Source organism: Coregonus clupeaformis, unplaced genomic scaffold (assembly GCF_020615455.1).
Source record: "Coregonus clupeaformis isolate EN_2021a unplaced genomic scaffold, ASM2061545v1 scaf4452, whole genome shotgun sequence".
In the NCBI taxonomy this organism is placed as follows: domain Eukaryota; kingdom Metazoa; phylum Chordata; class Actinopteri; order Salmoniformes; family Salmonidae; genus Coregonus; species Coregonus clupeaformis.
Genome location: NW_025537906.1, coordinates 5939 through 20477, shown reverse-complemented (window position 1 = coordinate 20477; position 14539 = coordinate 5939). Strand labels below are relative to the sequence as shown.

General features: G+C 43.4%; 1 protein-coding gene across 1 annotated transcript; it reads left to right on the top strand.

Annotated features, from left to right (window-relative positions):
• Positions 1-1240: 1240 nt before the first annotated feature.
• On the top strand, positions 1241-14173 carry LOC123490702 (brain-specific angiogenesis inhibitor 1-associated protein 2-like). The gene is made up of 15 exons (XM_045220588.1): positions 1241-1787; positions 5866-5995; positions 6181-6256; positions 6782-6868; positions 7625-7686; positions 7778-7849; positions 8008-8145; positions 8682-8834; positions 8915-9091; positions 9317-9971; positions 10094-10298; positions 10457-10522; positions 12357-12612; positions 12701-12741; positions 12882-14173. Exons 2-15 carry the CDS (start codon positions 5948-5950, stop codon positions 12952-12954), a joined length of 2109 nt encoding a protein of 702 aa, XP_045076523.1. The 5' UTR covers positions 1241-1787; positions 5866-5947; the 3' UTR covers positions 12955-14173.
• The last annotated feature ends 366 nt before the right edge of the window (positions 14174-14539 follow it).

The following is a 14539-nucleotide window of genomic DNA, read 5'->3' as shown; positions in this document are numbered from 1 at the left end:
GAATTGAATTGAATTGACTAAGAAACAGGCAGAAAGAGCAAGATAAGGACAGAGAGACAGACTGAGAGGGACTGCCTTCTGTCAATCTCCTTAATAATATATGTTTTGCGTCAGTCAGTCTTAAAGTAGGACTGAGGAAGTGAACAGAGACAAACCGCTTTACAGCTCAGATACAAGGTGCCAGGGCACCGGCTCACAAGACCAGACAATCAACCACCTATACTAGTAGGCCAACATCTCAATAGAGGTAGACCTAATGACCAAGAACCACAAACCCAGTTTCACATCTATTCCCACTGTAGTTACCAAATGGACCAATTCACGAGCAGCTTCTGTCCTGCAGTCTGGCCAATAGAATCAGGCAGAATGAAGCTACTCAATTCACCAGCACACGATAGTCAATAGTTGCCAACAAAATAGTTATGCGAATTGTACATTCTCTCTTTTACCTGTTGGCCTTCTTACCCTATTTTTATGAACCTACCTGTGTTTATTTCATATACCCATGTGTGTAGTCTTGACATAACTCTAGACATCTATTCAGTTCTGCTTGTTGCATTCCACTGCACTGATTATCATCATACAACTGCCACCTGTTGGTTAGTGGTAGCTATTGCAACCCAATTAAATTGACCCCGAGCTATATGTTTAACCCTAACCCTAGCCTCAACCACAACCTTAACACTCCTAACACTAACCCTAATCCTAAACCATTTTGGCATAACCATTACTCTAATCTTGGCATAATTAATCACTTTTTTTACCATGGATTTCCCTCAAGGAATTACCTCCAGAGGGTAGCACAGGGAAATGGGATCCCTTCCCTAGCCTTGCGTAACCCCAACTCTAACCATAATTTTGGCATAACCCTAACACTAACCTTTGCTTTAGACCGATCTTCAACCCTGGCTCAACCCCTTGACATACCAAACAGATGAATCACCTGAAAAGTATTGAATGGTTTTTGTACCACATTTTTGGCATTTTAAAACGTTTTAGCCAAATATTTTAAACTCCTATTGATTTATCACTCTCATCCAAAAACATGTTTAAAGTAATAGGCTATAGGCAACATGTTTAATATTACGTGAAAAATAAATCAAAGGGCTACTGCCCACTTAAGAGAACGAATGGAGGGAATGTGAGAAGGGGGTGGCAGATGTAGGCCAATGATACGTGACTGCGGGGTCTGCCATCCCTGCTTTAAAACGTTTCAACTCATTATTCTCTATACCGCTATTCAGCCCGGGTCCCGTTAGCTCATTGTTATTCTGCCCGAGTGAGAGGGATAGTGGGATAGTGAGCGAGAGACTGAAAGAGAGTGAGGACATTGTGAGAGAAAGAGAGAGTGGCAAAAGAGAGAGTGGCAAAGAGAGACAGAGATTGGAAGAGAACTGAGGCTTCTAACTGTAGGGAGTTTGAAGCAGTGGTCCGGGGTTTATTCGCGATGAATTTTCTGTCCGGGGTGTGCGCGTGAAGGCATGTTGCTATCGGCTCGACAATGAGGAGAGGTACAGAACGGCACCAAAAGTCTGACGCCGATTTGTGTGAGTAAAAAGAAAAAGAGGGAGTGGTTGAGAAAGGGGGAAAATAGGGAGAGAGAGCGAGAGAGAGAGAGCGAGAGAGCGAGAGAGAGAACGAAGGCAGGGGGGAGATTGTGATTTAGTGCTCTGGTGGGTGAAACAACCCCCCACTAACCAAGAGGAACGCAATAGAAGAAAAGAAAAAAAAGACAAAGACAAACTGAGTTTTGGTCATCTGTTTCTTCAACAATGAGCTCAGAAAAGGTACGATTCCACTTTGTATCAACTATTTTGCTGCTTATCTAACTTTGAATTAATTGCGATGAGTTTTATATGTAGGCCCAGAGATCAACAGGTGTTGCTGAATGAGGAGGCTATAGACTGGTGATAACTGACTTGCCGAGAGAGTTATGTCTCTCTCATTTCTTCCACTATCACAGGGTTGAGAGAAGATGTTTTGCATTTTAGTTATGTTTTCCCATAAAAGTCAAAGGGATAAACACTGAACCTATAAATACTCCAATCTGTTTATAATGTTCCTGTTTTACAGATATTTGTTTATGATATTTTTTCACCTATGATGTTACATCTCTGTCACATTTGTAATTGTTGCCAATACCGGTGTAATCACTTGAAAACTCATGCAGAGCTTGTCAACAGTTCAGTTGTTGAAGTTATATAGGCCTAGCAGCTGTTTTGGAAACATCTTTGGCAACAAAATGTAAAAGTGGTATTTAAATAGCTACATTACAAATTGCAAAAGCCATTTCAGATACTGTGATTCAGTATTCACTATACGGATATAATGACAGCGTACTTGGGTACTGTACACATACATGATTAGATTCCTCAAGCACATACACATATTAGCCTACATCTTGCAGTGATTCTTTGGGTGTCTATCATTGTCTATATTTAATGGAAAATATAGGCCTATTTATTCATAGAACATCACTCAATGACCTACGGCAGAATGAGTAGAGAATGAATGAGAGTGTGCATTACCCAACTTACCTTATAAACACCATTTAACGACGATTATGTGTTTTAGTACATTGATTATACATTTACTGTGTAATTCTATATTTGGCTATGTTGTAATTGCAAATGAGAATTGGTTCCCAATTGACCAACCTGGTTTTAATAACAAGAAATTAATGAACCTCTTCTTAAGTTGGACCTTGAGAATGTGCCCCTGTCTGCAGATTTACAGTCAGTTTACCAAACCCCAATCCTAACCTTAGCCGTCAGGACATAACAAGCATAGCTGATTGTAGATCAGAGCTTATGGGGAACCAGAGGTAGTGTGTTGAGTTGGCTAGAAAGAAGTCATGGGTTGTTTCCTGATTTACAACAATAGGATATTAATCAATGATATTCTTCATTGGATTTCTTCTGATATTGAGACGGCTCCTTTGTGCACTTCTGCTTAACCCAATTAGGCCTACTCCAGTCTCCTTTTCACCTCATGCAACACCTGATTTACTTAACAAAAGGCACATCTCAATAGGTGATCCAGGTATGACATGACACAAGTGGTGGCCTTTCCTCTCTTGTTCTCTATTGCTCCTCTATTGTTCCTCAAGCAAGGGGGGAGGCCGATGAAATCACCTCAGACCATCAGACCAACCCTTACGAAAAACCACATGAATTTCACGTGATCACATGTGAATTGTTAAGAAAACACATGTGATCTTATGTGAAGTTAATGCAATAACACGTGACAACATGGAAAGCAATATGTGATTACATGAAAACATGATCACGTGAAATTTCACGTGAAATCTCAAAAACAAGTTTTCACATGATTTCATGTGAAATTTCACATTAAATCTGGATTTTATACATCATGTGTTTTTTCTGTAAGGGTAACTCCTTGAATGCCCTACTCCTTGACATTTTCAGTTGTGTCTAAAAAGTACTATTTTGCTCCCCAAAAAACGTACCCTCAAGTGTGTGGACATTACTGTATTAATACTTCATATTAATTTACATTTACGTCATTTAGCAGACGCTCTTATCCAGAGCGACTTACAAATTGGTGCATTCACCTTATAGCCAGTGGGATAACCACTTTACAATTTGTTTTTGTTTTTTTTTGGGGGGGGGGGGTAGAAGGATTACTTTATCCTATCCCAGGTATTCCTTAAAGAGGTGGGGTTTCAAATGTTCAACAGGAAACCTTTAAAAAAATCGCTGGAGGACCTCTTTAAGATAAGCTCAGAGCCTACTTGAACATTGGTAACAATAGTTGTACTTGCAAAAAGTCCATAGGAGGTCAATTGTACTGTACAGAGTTGTAACCCATACATCTGTGGAGTCAAATGAGATCATCAGGTCTATTCAACAGCAGCCTGACCTGTCAGTATTACCCAACACATGTCGGTCTGCCCAATGACCATCCACTGACATCAACAAATGAGCCAATGCATGACATGCTGCAGAATGCCACACACACAGGATGTTGTCTGAAAGGAGCATGTGTGAGCCTTAGTGTTGAGTGAGGTCAGATGTGTGTGTAGGTCCCACACGAGGGCCACTGTGCTGTAACACTAGAGAGAAGAGGCTTGTGTGAGTGCCACTGTACATTCATCATGGCGAGAGTACTGTAGGTTTACAAAATAGAACTTGAATGACTAGAATTATTTCTAAGACGTTCTATGACACAGTATTAGAACTACAGTATGTCTATTCTTCCCACTCTATTTCCACAAACCCATGTTATGAAGTGTCATAAGCATGACACAAGCATTGCATAAAGTGATTATATTACACATCTTCTGATTGTGTCATGTAATAAGTTAGGCATTATAGTTGAACAGTTAGAATGACCTGTTACTCAGTGTGCTATAGCTTGCAAGTAAGCATTTCACTGTACCGTTTACACGTGCTGTATCCTGTGCACGTGACAAATAAAGTTTGATTTAATTGGATTATACTTCACAGTAACAAATGATGTTTTTTTCCAGTAGGTGCTCCATCACTGCAGACACCATGTATTATACAGTGATACCCTGGTGTATTTTGCTTAGGTCATGTGATCTGTGATACATCTGGACGTCTGTTATCACTTCTGCGTCTGAGTTATGAAGTAAAAAAACGTCACCCCCCCCATATGAAAGATAACATTATGGTCCTCTGTAGCTCAATTGGTAGAGCATGGCGCTTGTAACGCCAAGGTAGTGGGTTCGATCCCTGGGACCACCCATACGTAAAAATGTATGCACTTTGGATGGTAAGTCGCTTTGGATAAAAGCGTCTGCTAAATGGCATATTATTATTATTATGACCAAAACGTGTCTTAAAACAGCGGTCAGACCCTCCTTTGCTTTGATTCCAGGCCCTGAGGTTGTTTTTCCTGCTTCCATATGGATGTGAATAACACAGCACTTCTTAACTTATGCGATTGAGTCCACCAATCCTTTGGGCAACCCAAAGGTTTCTGCTATCAGTTTGTGCCAGACCAGTCATAACCCCTCAGATAAGAACAATGGACTTTTCCAACACCAGGCACAAGTGTCATGGCGCTGAATAAACATTGGACCACAGAGAGTGAACCGGCGCTGAACCGACCAAGCTGTTCGGCGACAGAATTCCCCCCAGGATTAAATGGCTAAAGTCTCGCTCAACTCAGCTTTTCCCCTTACAGCCCTCCTTTGTTATCCTAAAGAGATTACAGGAAAAATGTTGACCCATATCGGATAATGGAGCAGGACATAAAGTCAACATTCCCAGCCGTTAGCTCTGGAAGGTCACCCTCTTGATGAGGAGCAGCCGGGGTTCCCAAAGACTGGCTCAGGACCCACTGGTGGACTGTGGTTGATTCCTCTTGGGTCACGGCATAGGACTTCTAGAAGTTTTGGGAATAGACTTAATAGTCACAAACAATTCTAAAAGATGGGTCACAGCACAAACATGTTGGGTACGCAGGGTTGTAGTTTAGGGATAAGCGGTCTGGTCCTTGCCTCCTGTATGGATCGTAGACCACTGATGAATAACCTCCATCTCACTCTGAATGGGTGAATTGGATTTTCAGGTCACCTCCGACCACCTCGGCCTGAATATCTCTGAATATCTCTCCTCTTGGGTGGCTGGTTAGACTTCTCATAGAAGGTCTTTATACTTGAATTAATTTTATATTTCAGTCATTTAGCAGACACTCTTATCCATAGCAACTTACAGGAGCAATTAGGGTTAAGTACCTTGCTCAAGTGCACATCGACATATTCTTCACCTAGTCTACTCTGGGATTCGAACCAGCAACCTTTTGGTTATTGACCCAACACTCTTAACCACTAGGCTACCTGCCAACACTTATTTCTCTCCATCTTTGTTTTTTCAGGGGCCTTCAGTCTGCTGTTGTAAAGCCTGATGTCCTAACATACAGGGGAGGAGACTACAATACATAAACATTCTGAAACACCATGTCTCGTTCAGATGAGGTCAACAAGATGACAGAAAACGTGTATAAGGTACAGTGTGTAGTGTTGTTGTCTCCAAGAGCAATGAATCAGTCTGTAGATGTAGTCAGGCGAGTGCCCTATATAACGGTTTTGTTGAAACTCAGTCTGCTAGCAGCAATGATCACAGACTGTGACTAAGTGGTTAGTTGAAGAGGAGACATGAATATTGTCTATTGTTGTCATGTGTGTTGTAGGGGATTCTGGACCAGTTCAACCCCAGTCTGAAGAACTTTGTGACCATGGGGAAACACTATGAGAAAGCCCTGACAGGTGAGAGAGAGTGGTGTGGACATACTGTATAATTAAGAAATAAGGCCAGAGGAGGTGTGGTATATGACCAATATACCACAGCTAAGGGCTGTTCTTTATGCACGACACAATGCAGAGTGCCTGGACACAGCCCTTATCCGTGGTATATTGGCCATATACCACAAACCCTGGAGATGCATTATTGCTATTATAAACTGGTTACCAACGTAATTAGAGCAGTAAAAATAAATGTTTTGTCATACCCGTGGTATACGGTCTGATAGACCACGGCTGTCAGCCAATCAGCATTCAGCGCTCGAACCACCCAGTTTATAATGTGTGGTATACTATATCTAGTGGAGTTGTGGCGTTGGGTGGCATGTTTGTAGGGCATGTTTGTTTGGACATTTTAATGATGGCTCTCTGGTGTCTCTGGCATAGAAGCTGCATTCCACCCAGGCCCAATCCTAAAGCCCATTTAGAGGGATAGTGTATAGAGGGTCTTTGTTACATAGTGCCGCTCACTGAAACGGGTTCTCCTCTCAGGAGTGACGGTGGCAGCTAAGGGATACTTCGATGGTCTGGTCAAACTGGGAGAACTGGCCAGCGACAGCCAAGGGTCCAAAGAACTGGGTGAGTGACTGGGTGTGAGAGAGAGAGAGACTGGTGGGGGGCTGAGAAAGAGGGGGTACTAAGAGAGGTAAACTAAGGGACTATGGGAGAAGAAGAGAGCTAGAGAGTGGAGGGAAGAGAGAAAGTAGGGAGTGAGGGAGCTGAGAGAGAGAGCGTGAGGGAACTGAGGGAGAGAGCGTGAGGGAACTGAGGGAGAGAGCGTGAGGGAACTGAGGGAGAGAGCGTGAGGGAACTGAGAGAGAGAGCGTGAGGGAACTGAGGGAGAGAGCGTGAGGGAACTGAGAGAGAGAGCGTGAGGGAACTGAGGGAGAGAGCGTGAGGGAACTGAGGGAGAGAGCGTGAGGGAACTGAGGGAGAGAGCGTGAGGGAACTGAGAGAGAGGGAGAGAGTGGGATCATTGTTGAGAGATTAACAACACCACATGATCTCATTGTAATGCTGCAAACAGTCGGGGAGGGGGAGAGCAGGAGGGAGAGATGCCAGACACCACAAACTACTGTGCTGTGGGAGAGAGAGACACACAGCCTTTACCTCATTGGCAGACTCACAGCTGACATCATAGGCTGAGAAGTTGAGAGATACAATCATTCAGTCAGATAACAGCTCCAGGTGTGATAAGATAATACTTTATTGATCCAACACCTCATAGATAATATTTGACATACAGACAACATGAAGTCAAAACATATGATTTTAAGTGTTTTTTCCCAGCTCTTTTATCCCGCTCTGTATCCTGTGTGTTTTTGGTGATTCCAGGAGACACGTTATTCCAGATGGCCGAGGTGCACAGGCAGATTCAGGTTCAACTGGAGGACGTGGTGAGTGTTTACCGTGTGTGCGTGTGTGGTGATATGATTGATTGTTAAATATTGTGATGCTGTATGAATGATGGTATAATATGATCTACAGTTGAAGCTGTTCCATTCTGAGCTGCTGTCCCAGTTGGAACAAAAGCTGGAGTTGGACATTAAATATCTTACTGTGAGTTTATCTATGTATTCTCCTTTACAATATTTCCTTCTCTCTAAAATATTTTCTTCTCTGTACAGCGCAACCACTTTTCTGACTGTAACTATTTTTCTATCTATTGCTCTCTGTTTCTCTCTCTGTTTTCTCGCTTCGTTCTCTCTCGATCTCAGGCCACGTTGAAGAAATATCAGAGTGAGCGCAAGTCGAAGTCAGAGTCTATCGAGCGCTGCCAATCACAGCTCAAGAAGCTGCGCAGGAAGAGCCAGGGCAGTCGCCACCCCAACAAGTATGGAGATAGGGAGATGCAGGTAACTGGCATCAAACTACACCGTTTTGTGTCAATAGTGTTTTGTATGTAACGTTTCAAAGGTGCAGTTGTGTATTGGTGAAACACTTACAATGGTGTTTTGACACAAATATTTGTGTGTGATTTTCTTGGAAACACCACCAGGCTAAAGCATCTTACTCAGCATTACAAGGCACAGTCAAGTGTTTGTGTGTGTGTACGTATGGATGATATTAAACAGCAATCTGTCTCAGCTGATTTGGCTTCCACAGTCCTTACTGAAGTAAAACTAAATGGATAGGGAAGAGAAAGAGGAGAAATCTTAGAAATGAGAAAACAGGAATTAAGAAGGGGGTGGACGATGGAAGAAAAGGTTAAGGATTTAGTTTATCGCTGCTCAGCAGACAGGATATGATGTCACTTCTTCCTCTTGGTCCCTCTGTTTTGCCTCTCTCCTTACAGTGTATTATAAACGTCACATATCTCCTTCTCCGCTGCCTCTGTTATGCTACATATTGTGTGTGTGTGTGTGTGTGTGTTTACTAACCTCTCTGTCAGTATGTGGAGCTGATGAGTCGTCGTCAGGCTGAGCTGGACACGTTGGTTGCCGTGGGTTACCGCTCGGCGCTGACGGAGGAGAGGAGACGATACTGCTTCCTGGTGGACCGCCAGTGTTCCGTCACCAAGCTGCTCATCAACTACCACTGCAAGGTACACACACACACACACACACTCTCTGTCCCTGACCCCCATCCAATGGCCAACCTGCCTCTCCTCCTCACTGTGTCCAGGTGAGAGAGCTCCTGTCACAGAAGCTGTCCTCATGGCAACAGTCATGCTCCCAGCCAACCAGACTACCTGAACGGGCACTAAACCTGCTGCGTCACACCGCCCCCCAGGGCTCTGGGGCATCTGGGATAGCTGAGCTCCTCCGACACGCCAAACTGGGCGCTGCACAGCCAGAACAGGTGAGGGCAAGGGGTTTCAGTTTCAATTCATTAGTTCATTAGTAGGAATTCACAGACAAACGTCTGAATTACATGTACTTTATAAGACAAAGTGAAATGATTATAAGATTAGGGTATTCTATTATTTAGACAGGATTCAGATGGTTATGGTTAATTTAGCAAAATTCCATTGTCTCTTCTCATCTCTCTGTCTTCTCTCTCTCTCTTACCATTTCTCTCTTTCAGAGGCTGTCAGTACAGGAGGTCCCACCCCTGTTGAATGGTGGCTCCCAGCAGCAGAGGCCCATCCCCTCTTCTTCCCAGAGTGACACCCTCCCTCCCCAAAACTCCCCCGGACCCCAGACCTTCCGCTCCCTCGCTGCCACTGCAGGGGCCATTGGAGGTAGTGGGGCAGGCTCCACCCAGCAGACCAGCATGCCTGTTAGTGCCTCAGCTATCTCCAATGCTAACAACAACACAAGCGCTAATGCTATCACTACTGCTAACACTCCCACTACTTCATCCACCTCCTCCATGGTTGGCTCCAGCCAAGCCCAGCAGTCTTCTCTCCTCCTGGCCACCAGCACCTCCAGCCTCTCCCCAAGTCTCATCCCCTCCACTGTGCTTTCTCTCAGCCAGGGCTCCCCATCCTACTCCTCCTTACAGGGCCTGGCCCTGCCGTTGTCCCTCAGTGCCCCTCACAGTCCTCCACTACCCCACAGTGCACCTCTCTCCAGAGCCATAACCCCCTCGCTGCACCACCAGGGGGGGCTAGGAGGAGGGAACACACCATTGCTGTCCCATAATCCCATACTGATGAAGGCAGCAGAGATGTATGGAACGTCTACACTGCCGTTGCCTAGGAGACCGGTCAGCGAGGCCCGGGTGGGAGTGTTTATGGGTAGGTTTTGATACCCCCCCTTCACTTTTTTTTCGCCATCTTGTCCTTTTCTTTTCCAATGTGATGTCTATTTAATTCATTTCACGTTCCCTCTCTCCTCTGTCCCTCTCTCTATCTTCCAGGTTCCACTCTGCCCAGAGACAGAGTTCTCCCTCTCTCCAGCCCGTCTCGTGTGGAAGCCATATTTGCCCATGCTCCTGGGGGGTCAGAGGGCAGTGGAGGGGGCGGGGCCTGCTTACTTCACTTTCTGCCAGGTGATGCTCTCAGCCTCCTCATCTCTGAGCCCAGAGACGGGTGGCACTATGGCCAGAATGAACGGACTGGACGGTAAGAGTTAGAACCCACCATTCAGCTGTACAAAAGTCTACAATTCTTTAAACACCAACTGAGGACTGTTCTGAAATTACATCTTCAGGCAATCCATGGGTTTTCTAGGTTATATATATGGATAATACCAACACAATTCCTCCCTCTCTTCCTTATAGGAAAGGCTGGTTCCCTTTCTCCTACACTCAGCCCTACCCCAACACCTTGGATCCCCTCGACAGCAGGTCTGTCACCATAGAAACAAGAAACTGTTATGATCATTCCTCAAAATGTTATTGTCTTAAATGGAAGTCAACTTTGCAGAGTTATGATTAAATCTTGACACTGTAACTCTAGAAATCCTTCCGCTATGGTCTCCACCCTTCCCTTTATTGACTCTGATCTAACAGCCTATCAGCAGCGTTGTCAACAACATTATTGTCTGTCAGTACCACAGTGATGTCTACAAACTGGCAGTGATGATGTTGGCTGATTCACAAGAAGCTGAGAGAGATCACAGACACTTTGACACAGATACAGTGCATTCGTAAAGTATTCAGACCCCTTCACTTTTTCCACATTTTGTTACATTACAGCCTTATTCTGAAATGGATTACATTGTTTTCCCCCCTCATCAATCTACACACAATACCCCATAATGACAAAGCAAAAACAGGTTTTTAGAATTTTTTGCAAATGTATTAAACCCCCCCCCTAAATATTACATTTACATAAGTATTCAGACCCTTTACTCAGTACTTTGTTGAAGCACCTTTGGCAGTGATTACAGCCTAGAGTCTTCTTGGGTATGACGCTACAAGCTTGGCACACCTGTATTTGGGGAGTTTCTCCCATTCTTCTCTGCAGATCCTCTCAATCTCTTTCAGGTTGGATGGGGATTCATGCCATAGAGTTCAATCTTGGTTTCATCAGACCAGAGAATCTTGTTTCTCATGGTCTGAAACTCCTTTAGGTGCCTTTTGGCAAACTCAAAGCGGGCTGTCGTGCTTTTTACTAAGGAGTGGCTTCCGTCTGGCCACTCTACCATAAAGGCCTGATTGGTGGAGTGCTGTAGAGATGGTTGTCCTTCTGGAATGTTCTCCCATTTCCATAGAGAAACTCTGGAGCTCTGTCAGAGTGACCATCGGGTTTTTGGTCACCTCCCTGACTAAGGCCCTTTTGCCGCGATTGCTCAGTTTGGCCAGGCGGCCACCTCTAGGAAGAGTCTTGGTGGTTCCAAACTTCTTCCATTTAAGAATGATGGAGGCCACTGTGTTCTTGGGGACCTTCAATGCTGCAGAAAGTTTTTGGTACCCTTCCCCAGATCTGTGTCTCGACACAATCCTGTCTCGGAGCTCCACGGACAATTCCTTCAACCTCATGGCTTGGTTTTTGCTCTGACACGCACTGTCAACTGTGGGACCGTATATAGACAGGTGTGTGCCTTTCCAAATCATGTCCAATCAATTGAATTTACCACAGGTCGACTCCAATCAAGTTGTAGAAACATCTCAAGGATGATCAATGGAAACAGGATGCACCTGAGCTCAATTTCAAGTCTCATCGCAAAGGGTCTGAATACTTATGTAAATAAGGTATTTCTGTTTTTATTTTTAATAATTTGCACAACCTACAAAAACATTTGCTTTGTCTTTATGGGGTATTGTGTGTAGATTGATGAGGAAAACGTTTAATTTAATCAATTTTAGAATAAGGCTGTAATGTAACAATGTGGAAAAAGTTAATGGATCTGAATACTTTCCGAATGCACTGTATGGCATCCTTCCCCTTTTCTGCTTTTCTTTCTCTCTGTGTCAGTCATTTTGATGTTTCCATGCCAAGCAAAAAGACAGGGCCCTTAGAGAGGAATAACAAGAAATGACCTTCACTCATTCTTTCCATCTGCCTAGGCTCTGTCCTAATCTTTTACCACCTCTCCAAGATCAACAGTACAGCATGACCACTTTCCTCCGTTCTTCCTCACTGAAATGTCAGAACAATATGCCTGTTGTTGTCATTAAGGATGTTGAGTTGAGCAAGACACTTGGAAATTGAACCATTTACTATGTTTCTCTCTAGCTCCCCGCTCCTCTCTAAGGTCAACAGCACCAGTACGGGTCAGTTAGACAAGCTGGTCTCCCCTGGCCTGCCTGCCCTGACCCCTGAGTCTGAGGAGGAGCGCTCGTTCCCCCCTCAGAGGGTCAGCACCTTCCGCCCGCGCCCCTACAGCATGGCCGACTCCAACCAGGTCAGCCTGAGGCCGAAGGTCAGAGGTGAAGGGGTAGAGTGGGCAGGGCCCTCTAACCGACCGGCTCTGTCAATGCTGATGCAAGAGGTATAGATGTCTTATAATGACAGAATATAATGTAGATATGATATGTAATGGGTTAATAACACTAGGATCTTTATCCCTTTTACTACAGCTCTCCTCAGACTTCGCCTCTCCTCCACCCTCACCAACCTGGTAAATGCATTCATTATATTTATACAGTAGACATACTGCACTGCAGTAGTCACCAACCCTGGTCCACTTTAGATACATTCCTGTCAATAAACGTGTCTAAGCTTCTGTCATGCCTGATATGCACATTGTCTCCCTTGCAGGACCAACCCATTTGCCCATGTCCGACTCAGAAAGACGGTGACCAACGATCGCTCTGCACCAATCATCGAATAGGACATGGTCTCCTTGAACAGGCAACCAATGGAGAGGTGTTAATAAGGAAACGTTCATGTGTTCTGAATTTGTTCTCAGAGGCCAGTAACTATGTTGGTTGAGTTCTCAACTGTTGAGCCTTAAGAGAAAGCCCTACGTTAACCTTTCTGTTCATGTTGGTTATTTACAAAGGCTGATTAGATGTGTATGAATCAGGCCTAAGTCAAAATACAGACACTTATGTGGTGTTATTTTGATGATAGAAGAATCAAAGCCGAAATTTGAGTGACATTACAGTGATTGTCAAAGACCCTTTGGACAAAATGAGATGCAGCTTTCAGCTGGTGAATCAGATCTTCCCCCTTAGTATTTGAGAATTATAGCGGGAGTTGGAATATAGATCCCTGCGATGTTAGTAAAAACACAAACAGAGGGAGGCCATTTTGTCGGCATGTCCAACAGCCCTGGGCATTACTGACTATAAGATCATTTTATCATTTTATGTTTATTTTCATTTCACAACACTTTTCTAGAAGTAACCTTGGTAGAAAATGTTTATTATGTTATTTTGTCTGTACCCGTTCAGGGACTGGTTCCTGGTAGCAGGCTATAGTTAGGTAATAGTTTTAATGAATTATAGCATACTTTACTTTTACCATTAGGAATTGTCTTAAAGGACATCGAAACATGTTGAAGAATTTTCATGTTTTTTTCCATTGTTGGGATTCAATAAGAGTATTTTTAAGCACATTGTTAGCTAGGCAGATTTATTTTCACAATAGATGCAGACCTACCAATCACTTGTTGATTTATCACATTTGTACAACTTAATTGACATGTTCTCTATATGGAGATTTTTAAAAAAGTTTATTGATGTTGCAATGGAAGTTGCTTACTGAGGTCATCAGCACAACGCTGGGTAGGAAATAGTTCAAGTTTAAACACCATAATAATTTGTTTTAATGTGCTTTGTATAAGGAATTATACTTTTAAGATCAACTGATCAATTTACGAAGGCAATTGATAAGATTTGTTATACACAGAAATATGTTGCATTGCAAAGCTATTGCTGCAAGTTTGGGATGTGTAGATTGTATTGAACATTTACCTTCAAGAGTCTCTGTTATCTACTTTAGGGTATTAATAGAAGTAAGAAGGAGCAACAGTACAGATGTAGGATTTTCATTTGATCACTCTTTTGTTGCTGAGAATTTTCCTGAAAAGCAGGAAATACAAACTTGTAGTGTATTTTAGTTTTTAAAAGGCTTCTAATGTTTGTAATTTCCACTTTGAAATTTCAGACTTGATTTGCCCTAACGAAAAATCTATCAAGCTCTACAAAAATGTAGATTAATTCACATTTCCTGTTGCTGCAGGATTCTTTTCCTGTGGTAGACAACTGGGTAAAATTAAGATCCTACATCTGTAACAATGCATTCTGTGGTGTGTACTGTACTTATATTGTATTGGACAGGTAGAAGAGGAAAGAAACAGTGGAGGGTTCGGAGGATGGGTTTTCATGGAAAATAGGTTTGAGAAATTGGCATTGTGTTGAGGGATAAAAGTATAAGAGAAGTGATGTATTCAGCTCTTGTTTCAGTTTTTA